Here is a 15,403-nt window from a genome sequence, read left to right on the forward strand (position 1 = left end):
AGGTAGGTTTGATAAGATTCCAGGGAATACATTGTACTCATTTCCATCTGCTCTATGTTGGAAGGCCACAGGCATATATTGATTTTTCTCATCGGCTTCCTTAAGTCTGCTATCAGCAGAAAGTGTGATTAAGGCTACAAAATCTCTGGCACTTCATCAACAACACATTTCTCCCTTTGTGGTCCACAGGCTGACAGTGACTAGCCATCCCCTGATGCCACACAGTGATATGGAAGCAAGCAGCTCCGAGGAGCACTTCCAGGCTGTGAACCATGCAGAGCAAACCTTTCATAAGATGGAGATCTATCTCAAGCAGCAGCAGCTGTGTGATGTCATCCTGATTGCTGGAAACCGAAAGATACCTGCTCATAGGTAGGGCACCATACATTGCTCTGGTCAACTTGCTCTGAACAATTCAAGGCCGATCTGTTTGGTATAAAATAAACTCTTTTGGAATGCGTGGCATTCTTTGGAAATACTGCGTGGAATGCAGGTCCTTGTTAGCATCTAGCTAGAAGGCATGGTGCCTTCAACTGAGGAAAGACAATTACTCTCTCCTTGAATGCACTGAATAGTACTCTAGGGAAGAAAATTGCAAGCTTCTTGCCATTAGGACTAAAGCATTGAGCTGTTAAACAGTGTATGGTTGAGCATATATTTAATTGGCATGAGCATACACTGGGGAAAGTTTTCCACCTGTTTCTATTTGCAGCAAATTCTGAAACGCATGTAAGAACATGCTTATAATTTTGTTATAAGGAGCAAACAGCAGACATTTTCCCAAAGGTTTTTTTGCTTTTGAAGGTGCAGGCATTATAGCATGTTGTATGATTTCCACTCATCAGATTAATCCAGCACTGCAGGGAGAGGTTGAGAAAATGGAAGGTTTGTAAATAGCCACGTGTGGCCAAAGGACAATGAAATGGGTAGCGTCAATATTTATCATCAATCGGTAGAAAATGAGCTGATCTGCAGTCAATCTTAACTGCAGTTTAAAAGCTGAGATTAAAATTAGTTTTTAGTTGAGTACTGAAGTAATTTACTTCCAATTGATTTTTCATAATTATTTTAACACCAAATAATTTGTTTTGGATCTCACTTTTTAGTGCGTTTGATATGGGGAGGAGGGATTGTTGCTATAATTGACATCATAAGATTCTACGGACGTTAGTTCATAAACAGTAGATATACTCTACTGGAAGTTTAAAAGAAAACTGAAATTGGTCACGACAACTAAAAAAGGATTTTACAGCTTTGCATTTATTTTGTAGTCACAATGTCAGGTATAGAATTATATTTTATATATTTTAAGATAATTAACATTTATTAATTAAAGTTTATTTTTTCAAAACCTCATTAGTTTTTTACAATTTATTCATTTATGGGATGTGGGCAACTCTGGCAAGGCCGGCATTTATTCCCCATCCTTAGTTGCCCTGGAGAAGCTGGTGGTGAGCTGCCTTATACAACTGAGTGGCTTGCTTGGCCATTTTAGCAGTTAAGAGTCAGCCACATTGCTATGGAGTTAGAATCACATATAGGCCAAACCAGGTAAGGACAATAAATTTCCTTCCATTAGTTAACCAGATGGGTATTTACAAGATAGATGAGTTGATGGCACAAATAGAAATAAATGGGTATGATCTGATTGGCATTACACAGACGTGGTTGCAAGGTGACCAAGGCTGTGAACTAAATATTCAGGGTTAATTGCCATTTCGTAGGGATAGGTAGAAAGGAAAAGGAGGTGGGGTAGCTCTATTAATAAAGGATGAGATCAGTGCAGTAGTGAGAAATGATATTGGCTCAGAAGATCAAGATGTAGAATCCGTTTGGTTGGAGATAAGAAATAATAAGGGAAATAAGTCACTGGTGGGAATGGTCTACAGGCCCCCAAACAATAGCCATGCTGTAGAACAGAGTATAAATCAAGGAATAATGGAGGCTTGTAAGAAAGGTACAGCAATAATCATCGGCGATTTTAATCTTCTTATAGATTGGACAAATCAAATTGGCAAAGGTAGTCTTGAGGAAGGGTTCATAGAATGTATGTGGGATGGTTTCTTGGAACAATACATTGTGGAACCAACCAGGAAGCAGACTATTTTAGATTTGGTAATGTGTAACGAGTCTAGATTAATTAATGATCTTGTAGTGAAGGATCCTCTTGGGAAGAGAGATCATAGCATGGTAGAATTTCAAATTCAATTTGAGGGTGAGAAAGCTAGGTCTCAAACTAGTGTCCTGAACTTAACTAAAGGTCATTACAAAGGTTTGAAGGCAGAGTTGATTAAAGTGGACTGGGAAAATATATTAAAGGGTAAGACTGTAGAAAAGCAGTGGTAAATGTTCAAGGAGATATTTCATAACTCTCAGCAAAGATTTATTCCAGTGAGAAAAAAAGATGCAAAGAGAAGGATGAACCAGGCCTGGCTAATGAAGGAAGTAAAGGATGGTATCAAGTTAAAAACAAAGAAATACAATGTTGCAAAGAACAGTGGAAGGCCAGAGGAATGGGAAATTTTTAGAAACCAGCAAAGTATAACTAAAAAGATGATAAAGACAGAGAAGATAACATATCAGAATTAACTAGCAAGAAATATAAAAACAGACAGTAAGAGCTTCTACAGGTATATAAAAAGGAAGCGGGTAGCTAAAGTAAACTTTGGTCCCTTAGAGGATGAGACTAGAGAATTTATAATGGGAACAGGGAAATGGCAGAGACTTTGAACAAATATTTTGTATCGATCTTCGCAGTAGAAGACACTAAAAGCATCCCAATAATTGATAAACAAGGGGCTATTGGGAGAGGGGAATTAAAAGCAATCACTATCACTAGAGAAAAAGTATTAGGCAAGCTAAGGTGGACAAGTCCCCTGGACCTGATGGCCTACAAGAAGTGGCTGCAGAGATAGTGGATGCATTGGTTGTAATCTACCAAAATTCCCTGAATTCTGCAGAGGTCCCAGTGGACTGGAAAACCACAGATGTAACACCCCTATTTAAGAAAGGAGGGAGACAGAAAATAGGAAACTATCGACCAGTTAGCCTAACATCTGTCATTGGGAAAATGCTAGAGTCCATCATTCAGGAAGTAGTAGCAGGACATTTAGAAAATCATACTGCAATCAAGCACAGACAGCATGGTTTTATGAAAGGGAAATCATGTTTGACTAATTTGCTGGAGTTCTTTGAGGATGTAATGAGCAGAATGGATAAAGGGAACTAGTAGATGTCATGTATTTGGATTTCCAGAAAGCATTCGATAAGGTGCCACATAAAAGCTTACTGCACAAGATAAGAGCTCACGGGGTTGGGGGAAATATATTAACATGGATAGAGGAATGGCTAACTAACAGAAAACAAAGAGGCAGGATAAATGGCTCATTTTCAGGTTGGCAAACTAACTAGTGGGGTGCCACAGGGATCAGTGCTGGGACCTCAACTATTTACAATTTATATTAATGACTTGGATGAAGGGACTGAGTGTAATGTAACCAAATTTGCTGATGAAAAAAATTTGCTGGTGGGAAAGCAAATTGTGAGGAGGACGCAAAGAATCTACAGTGGGCAAAAATTTGGCAGATGGACTATAATGTGGGAAAATGTGATGGTAACCACTGCGGTAGGAAAAAAAAAATTATTATTTAACTGGGGAGCAATTAGAAAATGTTGCAGTACAAAGGGATCTGGGGTTCTTGTACATGAAACACAAAAAGTTAGCATGCAGGTACAGCAAGTAATCAGGAAGGCAAATGGAATGTTGGCCTTTTTTGCAAGGGGGATAGACTGTAAAAGTAGGCAAGTCCTGCTCCAACTGTACAGGGCATTGGTAAGACCATACCTGGACTACTGAGTACAGTTTTAATCTCCTTAATTAAAGAAGGATATATTTGCATTGGAGGCAGTTCAGAGAAAGTTCACAAGGTGGATTTTTGAGATGAAGGGGTTGGCATATGAAGAAAGGTTGAGCAGGTTGGGCCTATACTCATTGGAGTTGAGAAGTATGAGAGGTGATCTTATTGAAACATAAGATTCTGAGGGGGCACAGCAGGGTAGATGCAGTGAGGATGTTTCCCCTCATGGGAGAAACTAAAACTAGGGGGCATAGTTTCAGAATAAGGGATCGCCCATTTAGAACTGAGATGAGGCGGAATTTCTTCTCTCAGTGGGTCGTGAATCTTTGAAATTCTCTACCCCAGAGAGCTGTGGAGGCTGGGTCATTGAATATATTTGTGGAGATAGACAGATTTTTGAATGATGAGAGTGTCGAGGGTTATGGGGAGCGGGTGGGGAAGTGGAATTTAGGCCTGGATCAGATGAGCCATGATCTTATTGAATGGCGGAGCAGGATCGAGGGGCCAAATAGCCTACTCCTGCTCCTGTTTCCTATGTTCTTATGTACAACAATCCGGTAGTTTCATGGTCACCATTAATGATACTAGCTTTAAACTCTAGATTTATTTAATGAACTGAATTTAAATTCCCCAGCTGCCATGGTGGAATTTGAACTCGTATCTCCAGATTATTAGTCCAGGCCTCTGGATTACTAGTCCAGTAACATAACCACAATGCTACTATACGCTATTCTACAGGCATTATTCCTGGATGAATATCTGCTAAAAAAACATAAGGCTAACATTGACTGGTATTTATATTAGGGGAAGCATGCTTACTATGTGTGAGATTCCCTGTCTACTATTTTAGCAGAGGAAGTTTAAATATACAGGTTTCCATGCATGTTAAAATGGTAGAGCGAACAGTGCTTATTAACCTTGTTAAGCTGTTGTTCCCTAGTATCATCAATGATTTCTAAGGTGTAGAGACTCTATTGTCTACTTACCAGGTGGAGTCTTATGCAAATGAAGGTTTTACAACAACCCGTCCGTCCCACCTCAAGTGCATTAACGAGAGATCTGAGACAAATTATAGGTGTGAAAATAATAATGGTGCAGAAAATGCAGTTGGAGGCTTCCCGTGGGTGGATGCCTCCGACCTGAAAAATATTTACGAATTTACCTGGTGGTCCGGGAGGTTCGGCGACTTGCGGTCCTGGGCCTCTAAGCGAAGGCCTGCGTAGAGGCCCACGTTATCCCAGGGGAGCAGGCATTTCCAAAGCGTCCCTGGGATCACGTGGGCCAGCCTAACCAATCAAAGTAGGGGTATTCACGTTCATAATTGTGATGAGTTCCGTTTGTACGGAGCTACCATAAGTATGAATGGAACTACCCCTTAAAATAAATGTTAAAAAACATCACATTTAAAATTAGGCAAAATGGAATTTAATTAATTTTAAAAAATTACATTTTTTGAAAAACAAATTTTAATGGGCTTAAAAATAAACTTACCTTATTTCACATGTTTTTAATGTTTAAATTATTGGGAAAAATGGCCTTTAAAAGTCTTACACTGATAATAGCAGACATAAGGCCTGCTTTTATCAGGCGTAAGCATTTCATGGGCATCCGCAGAGCTGATTTTAGGCATATAGTGCAACTCTCCGCCAGCAGAGAGGATTCTTGACAGATTGCAAGTTCCGGGCTTTGGCGCATGCGCAATGCATGCCTGAACGTGGAACTTGCGGGGCCCCTATGGATGCGTCCGTAAGGGCCGCGAATTCAACCGCTATGATAAGTCAAATGGAAACAACATCTTTCTGTACTTAATTAAATCTCATTTTAATTGCAATAGTTATTCTGTAATTAAAATTATCTTCATGATGAATAATAAATAATGCAGATGCATTGGTATTTAACATAAACTGTTCAACAATACAACTGCTCTACCACTTACTTCCAACATACAGGTACATACCTATTTTTGAAAAATATTAGGCAGAAATATTGGGCTAGACTTTCCACTTTGCTGTCGATCGCCCAAAAAATGGGTGATATTCCAGCGATGTTCGAAGTCTCACCCTTACCGATCATTGGCTCATCGCCCATTCTTTCGATGCCGATTTTCCACTCGGCGATAGGCCAGCGATGTCAAATGGGCGATGCAAAAGGTCCGCGATGTGATGCTTGCCCAAGGAACGGCCAGCGATGTGGAAGGCAAAAACTTCCCTAGCAACGGGCTTCTGCGCATACGATTTTTTATTTTCCGGTTGACAGCATTTTGCACATTTCGGGAGGTCAAGGGTCATCCACACATGTGCAGTAAGGTCGATTGTGGTGGGAGAGGGAGGAGAGATAAAGGAGAGAGTTGTTGGAGTTGGAGGGAGGAGTTTTGTATAGTTTTTTTGCTATTGGAGGTTTGGATAAAGTGTTTTTTGTCTTTGGAGATTTGGATAAGTTGTAGAGATGTCATTATCATCATCCAAGAGTGTAGATGGGGGTCGGAAAAGGGCAAAGCCATTTTCGGACAAGGCCACCGAAGCCCTCGTCGAGGCGGTCCACTCCAGGTGGGCAGAATTTACCCGGGGTACTAAGGGCAAACCTCCACCACAGTTGTATAGGAAGCTGTGGTCCAAGATTGCGGATGTTGTCTCCTCGGCGACCCAGGAGGCGAGGGGGCCCGACCCGTGCCGGAAGTGCTGGAACAGCCTTGTGGCGTCAGCTAGAGTAAGTACAGATTTTATATTGTATTGATGAAGATTGTAATTAAGTGTAATAGCAAATCTCCTGGATTGAATTAAATTTTGTAAATTCTTACATGCATACATACATACGCATACATACATACAAACACGCTGATCTTTGTTATAACCGTGTGTCAATCATGGATCCCATTTGCATGTAACATTTGAAGCTGTTGTCTTTCCATGAAACTACCTAGTCAATTAGCTTATGCCATGTTATTTTCAGATTTACAGAAGAAGATATCTAACAACAGGACACAGAGAGATGCACCAGAGGGGGCGCTGCTTGCTTAAGCAATAAGAACAGGGGAAGGTCATCTGGCCAACTGTCCTCTTCTCTGTGCGTTCCCCATAAACCCCTGTGTCCATCTGCGACTGATGCAGCTGAGCCGGAGGAGGAGGAGGAGGAAGAAATGGAGGAGGAGGAAGAAATGGAGGGGGATGAACCTATGGCCACCGTGGAAGTTGCTATTCCACTGAAGTAGCAACGGGACCAAGCGGCGTGCAGCCGGCAATGCCAAGGCATGCCATCGTGCGCACGCCGACCCCACGGAGGTCGGGTCAGCGAGCTCAGCCCTCGCCTGCAGTGAACGATCGGATAGAGGGCTTGATCTCCCTGTGCCAGGAGACGGTCGCAATAAATCGCGAGCATCTCCAGCGCTTTGCGCGGGAATTTTCCCGGGTGTCTGCTGCCCAAGCGGACGTAATGCAGCAGACGTTGGAGGAGATGCGTGCACAGACCGCCGCCCCAATGTCTTGCGGTATGCGTGGCTGGCTGAGCTCGGCGCTGCACCCCAAGGTGCTGTGATCGATCGAAACACAACCCCCAGCACACAAGCGAGTCAGGGGGAAGCACTCCCTTCTGACTTGGATGCCCTTGCCCATGCTTTGCCTTCCCCTCCAACACCACCACCCCCCCAACACCACCACCCCCCCAACACCACCACCCCCCCAACACCACCACCACCCCCCCAACACCACCACCCCCCCCAACACCACCACCACCCCCTCCAACACCACCACCCCCTCCAACACCACCACCCCCTCCAACACCACCACCCCCTCCAACACCACCACCCCCTCCAACACCACCACCCCCTCCAACACCACCACCCCTCCAACAGCCGATCGTGCCACCATGACAGGAAGTCTTGCCATTGCCCGCTGCACACCCACATCGTCTCGGTACCGGGGGACCAAAACGGGCGGGTGGGGTTAGGACACTTTGTGGGGGGGGGGGGGGGTCCAGGATCTGGAGGGAAACGTGGCCGCAGGTAGGGAGCGGGATGTTGTTATTGTTTGTTTTTCTTCTTGTCACTGTTGCTGTTGGGGGGGGGGTGTTTAAAATTGAAATTGTTAAAGTTTTGTTGAATCTTACAATTGTTGTGCATTGTCTTTTAATAATGCAAGTTAAGTTAAAACATTAATGCAACTGTTGTACATTTAAATATAAGTATAAAGGTGAGTGGATCGATCAGTGAAAAGGATGTTAAAAGCCCCTTGTTTTAGCAGCCCTCTCCCTTCCTCCGACATTTAAAATGGCGCCCGTCGTGCCGAGTTCTGTGAGGAAGGCCAGGAAAAAGCAACTATTCTCCGGCGACGTTCTCCGGCGAGCTATCGGCCCGGCGATGTGCCGAAAGTTGGGCTTGGCGATGTGCCGGCGATCAGCTCGGCGATGTGAGCCAAAAGTCAGGGGGATAATTTTTCGTCTGTTCCAGCCTCAATTTCCACTTTTTTGTCAAAATGGGCGATGAAAGGCAGTTATGGACGATGTGAAGTGAAAAGTTTAGCCTCACAAAAGCCGGTTCTCGGGGCGCGATGCGCATGCAACCGAGAGCCGTTGTTTCCGATCCGTCAAGACAGATCCTGCGGATCCCCAGGAAAAGGACATCCACGTGGCAGAGATTGGGCTATTTGCCCAACTCATGCCCTGCGAATGTCCTTCAAACATTTACACCTGGTAAAAGCAGGCGCATAGCTTATTTTTACCAGTGTAACACTTAAAACATAGAAAAATTAAATTTAATCATTCATTTTGAGATTACAAACCCTGTACATTAAGGTAAGTTTATTTTTAACCCTATTAAAACACATTTTAAAAAATTCCAAAAAATATTTTTTTTTCTACAGCATTTAATTACATTTAATTTCAATTAATTTTAAATATGAGGTGTTTTTTTATTTATTGTGCTGCGTTTCAGTGTTTTAGGGGGTTATTCTCATTAATAGTAATGAAAGCTCGCACAAACGGAGTTCCCATTTTTATCAATGAGAATACTCGATAGTGATTGGTGGTCCAGGCCCATGTGATTCCAGCAGATGCATTCGTATGTGGAAGAAAGGTCCCCGTTTGCTGCACAGCGAATGAAGGCCTCAGACCGGAATCCTACGTTCCTCCGGGACCAACAGGTAGTTTCGTAGAATTTTTTCGGGTCAGTTCTCTGTGGTGGCCATTTTGGCGGAGTTCTTTGTGGCTCCAACTACTGTGCACTTCCTAGTGTTGGTATCAGTGCTGTTCTGTTAACAAGGTGTGCTTTGCAGGTTAGGAAGATTCACTTTTTTTAGGAACAGCAACCAGGCCATTCGGCCCAACTAGCTTGTTCCTGTTTCAGAGATCAATTCTGCCCACTCTCCATCTCATTATATCCCACAATCACTTCTCTTTATAAAATCACATCCAATTATCTCCTCACCCTATTTATAAATGTCCATTTCAATGGACTTTCCTGGTAACTTATTACATAGCTTTAATACCCTTTGGGGATAAAGTTCGGTCTAATTTTCCAGACTTCTCGTTTAATTCTTAAATAACTCTTTTGAACTTCTCACCATAGTGAATTATATGCCTGGCTAAATTTCCTTCATAACATTGTTAACTTTAATTAGGTTACCTCAAAGCTTCCTCTTTGCCAAATAGAATGAATAAACTGTCTTAAGTGTTCTTATTATTCCGCTTTCTGATTTCCCCAGACCATCTTTCCTCTGTACTCTTTCAAGGACAATATTACCCGTCCTCCGATTAGTTGACCAGAACTGTGCACAGTAGTCCAGACTGATCATGATGAATTTCCTTTCCTCTTGAGATGGAACTCTCTACTACCAAAACATGCTCCACCTAAGCTTGATGAGAACCATTGAAGCTCGCTCTGGTTTGGAAGCAGGTTGAGGAATAGCTATGAATTGGACTCGAAGGCCTAGAAATTCGATACCGGTAAAAAAATAGTGGCACTGGCAGGACCGGTACATTGGCGCTGGGCAGTAATTAGCATAGAAAGCTGTGCGTATCCCTTTAAGAAGTGCCGACAGCGTCTCTGTCAGTCTGCTGAATGTCGCTGGGTTTTTCATAGCGAGATTAGGACTCGGCGTTAATGTCCAATTCACAGGGGTGATGTTGCATGTCGACCGATGTCACCCTTTTATATTTCCAGGGCCAGTGCTGCTACTGGCAACACTAAGGCCCTCACCAAAATGGCGAGAGAAGGGCGCTAGAGTGGTGGCCACCATTTTATGTCAGGATAGTGGCGCAAATGGGTTGCAGTTAAGTAGTCCAATTTCGAGACCTATGTCTGCTTTCTACCGTGACGATGTTTTGCCACTAAAAGTGGGCTACTATTTTCATTTTCAGTGTTAAATACTTGGAAATCCTTTATTCATTGTAAATAACGAAAGAATAATAATGCAATGTTATTACCCCCCCGCCCCATCTGATGATTCACTTAATGTAAAGACCTTTTTGGAAACATTATTATCCTGACATCATTTTGTTTCCAATCATAGCTCAGATAGAGTGATAGTCTCTTAATTAAAAATAAATCGAGTTGTTATTGGAAAAACAACTGCACCAGAGAGCTGTGCTTTGATGGAACTTTGGTCCTGATAGAAGTTTCTACTGTAGACATTTCACTAATTTAATGTAATAAACAGGAGGACGCTGTAAGAGAATGCTTACATTAAGAATACTATTAGATTATGAATGGTTTCTATAGGCTGTTCATCTTTCTTGGCGAGATACAACAGCCTGAATTGTTCCACACTGATGATTCATTTGACTCCGAAGAAAATAAATGCACAGATGTTCCACCACCTTCAGCCATCGGAGACCCAGAAGCAGGAAATGGGAATGCTGCTCAAGTACTACCACTATATTGAAACCGCAGCTTTAAACGAAGAACATAATGCAAGAGGGACTTGAACTAATTAAACCAGTGAGGGCTCTGGTTGCGCAGAGTAATAATAATATGGCTGTGTGTATTTAACAACCTCCTGTTGCTGGAAGCAAGCAATTTACTGTCCATTAATCTGACAATAGATTTTGTTTCTGGCAACAGGTAAATGGAGAAGTGATATTGCCTTCAAATTTGCTAGCTGTAATACATAAATATTTATCAGTGTAGGTATGTATGAATTTCTGACTTGTTTTCAAAACTGAGCACAAGTCTCAGGTATAATGACAAACAGCAGCTGTTAACATTAAAAATGAATGGCTCTCTTTGAATGTTGTTAGTAGTTTGCCAGAAAATTAAGAACATAAATTTCAACAAGGTGTTAAAAACTTTAGCACAGAAATTACTGTTTGAGATATTAGGGTATCAACATTTAATGCCTCTGTTCAAGTGGTGGAACAAAAGGGTCTCGTACAAGTGTGTTAAGCAATCAGACATAAAATCTGTAGCATTATTACAAAATATGTAAGGATATGAGAGCAAGAATCCAATGTTGAAATTGGTAAAAGGAAAACTTAAGACAGATGTCAACAAGAACATCTTCAATCAAAGAGTGATCAAGACTTTTGGGCCCCGGTTTTAACATAACCCACCTGACAGGGACGGGACAGGTTCAGATCAGGTGCCGCTTTTACACCCCGTCCAATTTTATGCTCCAGTGAAGTAGAGTTTGGACGGGATGTAACATGGTGACAGAGCTGATCCCATCAATATTCTGCTAGGTTAAAATCAGAGGGTCTTGGAATATTCTTTTGGGTAGGGCAATGGTAGTTTAAAAACATCCGATGTATTCAAGAGTTGTATAACGCAAAGGGGAAAATGTAAGTTTGTTTAAGATTCTGAATGAATGAGCTAAGAGGAACTGAAAGGTCTCCCTTACCTACATCCAGCAAGTGTTCAAAAGGAATAATTGTGAGTCTTGTAGATTGGAACATTCAGTTTTGGCAGGGCTGTAAATTGAACAATGTTGGATTGGCCTTCTGTTATCTATCCCACCTGATTTACTTTTGCACCAGAAAGGGATCACTTAAAATTACACTGCTGATATATTTTTTGTTGTCATTCAGTTGCAAGCTATGGAGGTTTCTTTCACTGCTTCCCTATTACATGAGCTGTCAATCAAAGGATAAAAAAAAAAACAAGGAATGCCTGGAATATCTTGTGGCATTAGCCACAACCACATTGTGCCAGAAGCCAACAGCCACACACAAAGCTACCTGGCAGTAATGGGAGACCATTGGCTGTTCCAGCTTATCAGCAGAGAGGGAATTATAGAGTTGTATGATATTCTGCAAGCTAATCTACAGCCAACTTTCACCATCAGACTGGCATTGCATTGACAATCAAACACACCACTTCCTTCACCGTTTGTCTCCACTTTCTTTCAGGCTAATACAGGGCACATGTGCAGCATCAGGCAATGTGATAGCCACTGTTCTATTGAACCAGGTGACTGGTGCATTATTTAGCAAGGCCACAATGTTCATCTCCTATCCATCGAACACTAAAGCAATTTGATAAGTTGCATTAATTTCACATTTTTCCCTCACTATCAATCTTCGCCCTGAATTAGCAGAGCCTCTTCATCGTAAAGGAATGAGGTCAGAGGTTTGCAAGCCTGCCGTGTTCTCTGTGTTTTGTGCTGTTTTATCCTTGCAAAGAATGCAAAAAGTGGGAAGTATGTTTGCTTACCAGCACATGACCGATTTGAAGGGAACGTTATAATGCTTCGTGGGTTCTTTGCTCAAGAATTCATAGCAACACATTGCTATTAAGAACTAATTGGTTTATTAACAAAAGTTTAACTACACATTACCAGTTCATCCACTAGGCTCACAACTGCATACCACATCGTGGATGACCTAGACCCAACTGACTGGGGTTTTATTGAGTCGTGTGAACATCACGTGACTGACTAAGCCACTCACAATGCAACAGCTCTTCAAACCTGTGAGCATACTCACAGATGCAAGCATAAACAGAGTTCATTTACTCAACCATCAGCTCACCTCCACCTTTAAACTCCCTGTTCCCAGGAAAATCTTTATTCTTCCCCTCTTCTTGGTTGTTCCTCCTGGTGTGATCCCCATTTTCACCCCCTCAAGTCCAAGAGGTGCAGACTTGAGCATATTTGATGCGCAACTGGTTTAGTCTTCTGGCTGGATCAGATATTATTGGGCCCCACTCTCTGCTGCCAAAACTGGCCACTATTCTGGAGAGCACAGATAACCCCTGGCTGCTTTGTTCCGCTACGAACCATTTCCTTGAACTGCTCTTCCTATCCCCATCACTCACCTCCAACAGCAAGTGAGAGGAGCTCGTGGACTTCTTTCTCACTAAGATTAAGATTGTTATGTCTTGAATGAAGTGTCAGACTAGATACTGCAAGCTCAAAGTAAGTGTGACCATAGTCCTTTATCATAGATCTGAGTGCCTCTTCAGCCTGTGAGGCCTCCTTATGTACAGGTGCTCCCAAGGAATTGTGGGATCCTTGAGACTCCAGGGCATAAGCCCTCTGGTGGTAAGACATGGTAATTACAGGTTTACATACAGAACAACACTTCCCCCAAAGTCAATAGTGTAACTATTTACAATGGGAGTTGATCTGGGGCCTTCCTTTCCCTGGTTGATCGTCTCGGTGCAAATGCTGGTGTTGGTGAATCGTTTGGGCCTTCGCTGGGCTGCTGTGCAGCTGGCCTTGCTGGGGGTGGTGGGTTCTGCTTCGTGGTTGGCTGCTGGGTCGGTTGCCACTTGTGTGTGTGTTGGAGGTTCGAAAAAAGTAGAGTCTATTGTGGGTTGTTCTGGATCGTCCGTAAATCTGAGTTTGGTTTGGTCCAAGTGTTTTCTGCAGGTAAGTCCATTTGCGAGTTTGAGATCAAACACCCTACTCCCCTCTTTGGCCAAAACAGTGCCAGCAATCCACTTGCGACCTTGTCCATAGTTCAACCCAAATACAGGATCATTTACTTCAATTTTTCATGACACATTTGTGCGATCATGATATGTATTCTGTTGAAGCCGCCTGCTCTCTACCTGTTCGTGTAGATCAGGGTGGACAAACGAGAGCCTTATCTTAAGTGCCCTTTTCATGAGCAGTTCAGCAGGAGAGATCCCGGTGAGCAAGTTGGATCTTGTGCGGTAACTAAGCAGGACTCAGGTTAAGCGAGTCTGCAGTGAGCCTTCAGTTACCCTTTTCAAGCTCTGCTTGATCGTTTGAACTGCTCGTTCTGCCTGACTGTTGGACGCTGGCTTAAACGGGGCAGACGTGATGTGTTTGACCCCATTGCGGGTCATGAATTCCTTGAATTCGGCACTGGTAAAGCACGGCCCATTGTCACTTACAAGGCAGGCTTGGTGCATGGCAAACATGGCCTGTAGGCTTTCAATGGTGGCAGTGGATGTGCTTGCCGACATTATCACACATTCAATCCACTTGGAGTATGCATCTACAACCACTAAAAACATTTTTCCCAAGAATGGGCCTGCATAGTCGAACACGATTTGGAGGGCCAAGACCATAAACTTAGTGGTGCCTCCCTGGGTGCATTGATTAACAGGGAAATGTATTACATTTGTGCACACAGGACTCTAAGTCTGCATCGATACTGGGCCACCACAAGTGGGATCTGGCTATCGCTTTCATCATTACAATGCCTGGGTGGGTACTGTGGAGATCACTAATGAAAGTGTCCATGCCCTTTTCTGGCACAACTACCCGATTACCCCATAGGAGGCAGTCTTCCCTATAGACATTACATCTTTGCACCGCTGGTACGGCTTTATTTCTTCCTGCATCTCCAAAGGGACACTAGACCAACTCCCGTGGAGCACACTTTTTTTTAAACCAAGGACAGTAAGGGGTCCTGGCTCGTCCAGGTTCTAATCTGTCGGGCGGTAATAGGTGATTGCTCACTCTCGAATGCTTCCATTACAATGCAATTGTAAGGAAGGACATTAGCCTGGATGATGTGGAATCGGTATGGGTGGAGCTGCGGAATTCCAAAGGGCAGAAAAAGCTAGTGGGAGTTGTGTATAGACCACCAAACAGTAGTAGTGAGGTTGCGGACAGCATCAAACAAGAAATAAGGGATGTGTGCAATAAAGGTACAGCAGTAATCATGGGCGACTTTAATCTACATATAGATTGGGCTAACCTAACTGGTAGCAATGCGGTAGAGGAGGATTTCCTGGAGTGTATTGGGATGATTTTCTAGACCAATATGTCGAGGAACCAACCAGGGAGCTGGCCATCCTAGACTGGGTGATGTGTAATGAGAAGGGACTAATTAGCAATCTTGTTGTGCGAGGCCCTTTGGTGAAAAGTGACCATAATATGGTAGAAGTCCTTAAGATGGAGAGTGACAAAGTTAATTCAGAAACTAGGGTCCTGAACTTAAGGAAAGGTAACTTTGACGGTATGAGGTGCAAAGTGGCTAGAATAGACTGTCAGAGGATACTTAAAGGGTTGACGGTGGATAAGCAATGGCAAACATTTAAAGATCACATGGATGAACTTCAACAATTGTGCATCCCTGTCTGGAGTAAAAATAAAACGGGGAAGGTGGCTCAACCATGGCCAACAAGGGAAAATAAGGATAGT

General features: G+C 42.9%; 1 protein-coding gene across 1 annotated transcript in view; it reads left to right on the top strand.

Moving 5' to 3' along the window:
• Nucleotides 1–229: 229 nt before the first annotated feature.
• The window catches only part of LOC139274963 (kelch-like protein 1), a 334,700-nt gene continuing 319,526 nt past the window's right edge, over nucleotides 230–15,403 (top strand). Inside the window, exon 1 of the mRNA XM_070891749.1 lies at nucleotides 230–372. Coding sequence (XP_070747850.1) covers nucleotides 230–372 — 143 coding nt within the window. The remainder of the gene's footprint in view (nucleotides 373–15,403) is intronic.

The sequence above is a fragment of the Pristiophorus japonicus genome, chromosome 10 (genome assembly GCF_044704955.1).
Source record: "Pristiophorus japonicus isolate sPriJap1 chromosome 10, sPriJap1.hap1, whole genome shotgun sequence".
Lineage (NCBI taxonomy): Eukaryota > Metazoa > Chordata > Chondrichthyes > Pristiophoridae > Pristiophorus > Pristiophorus japonicus.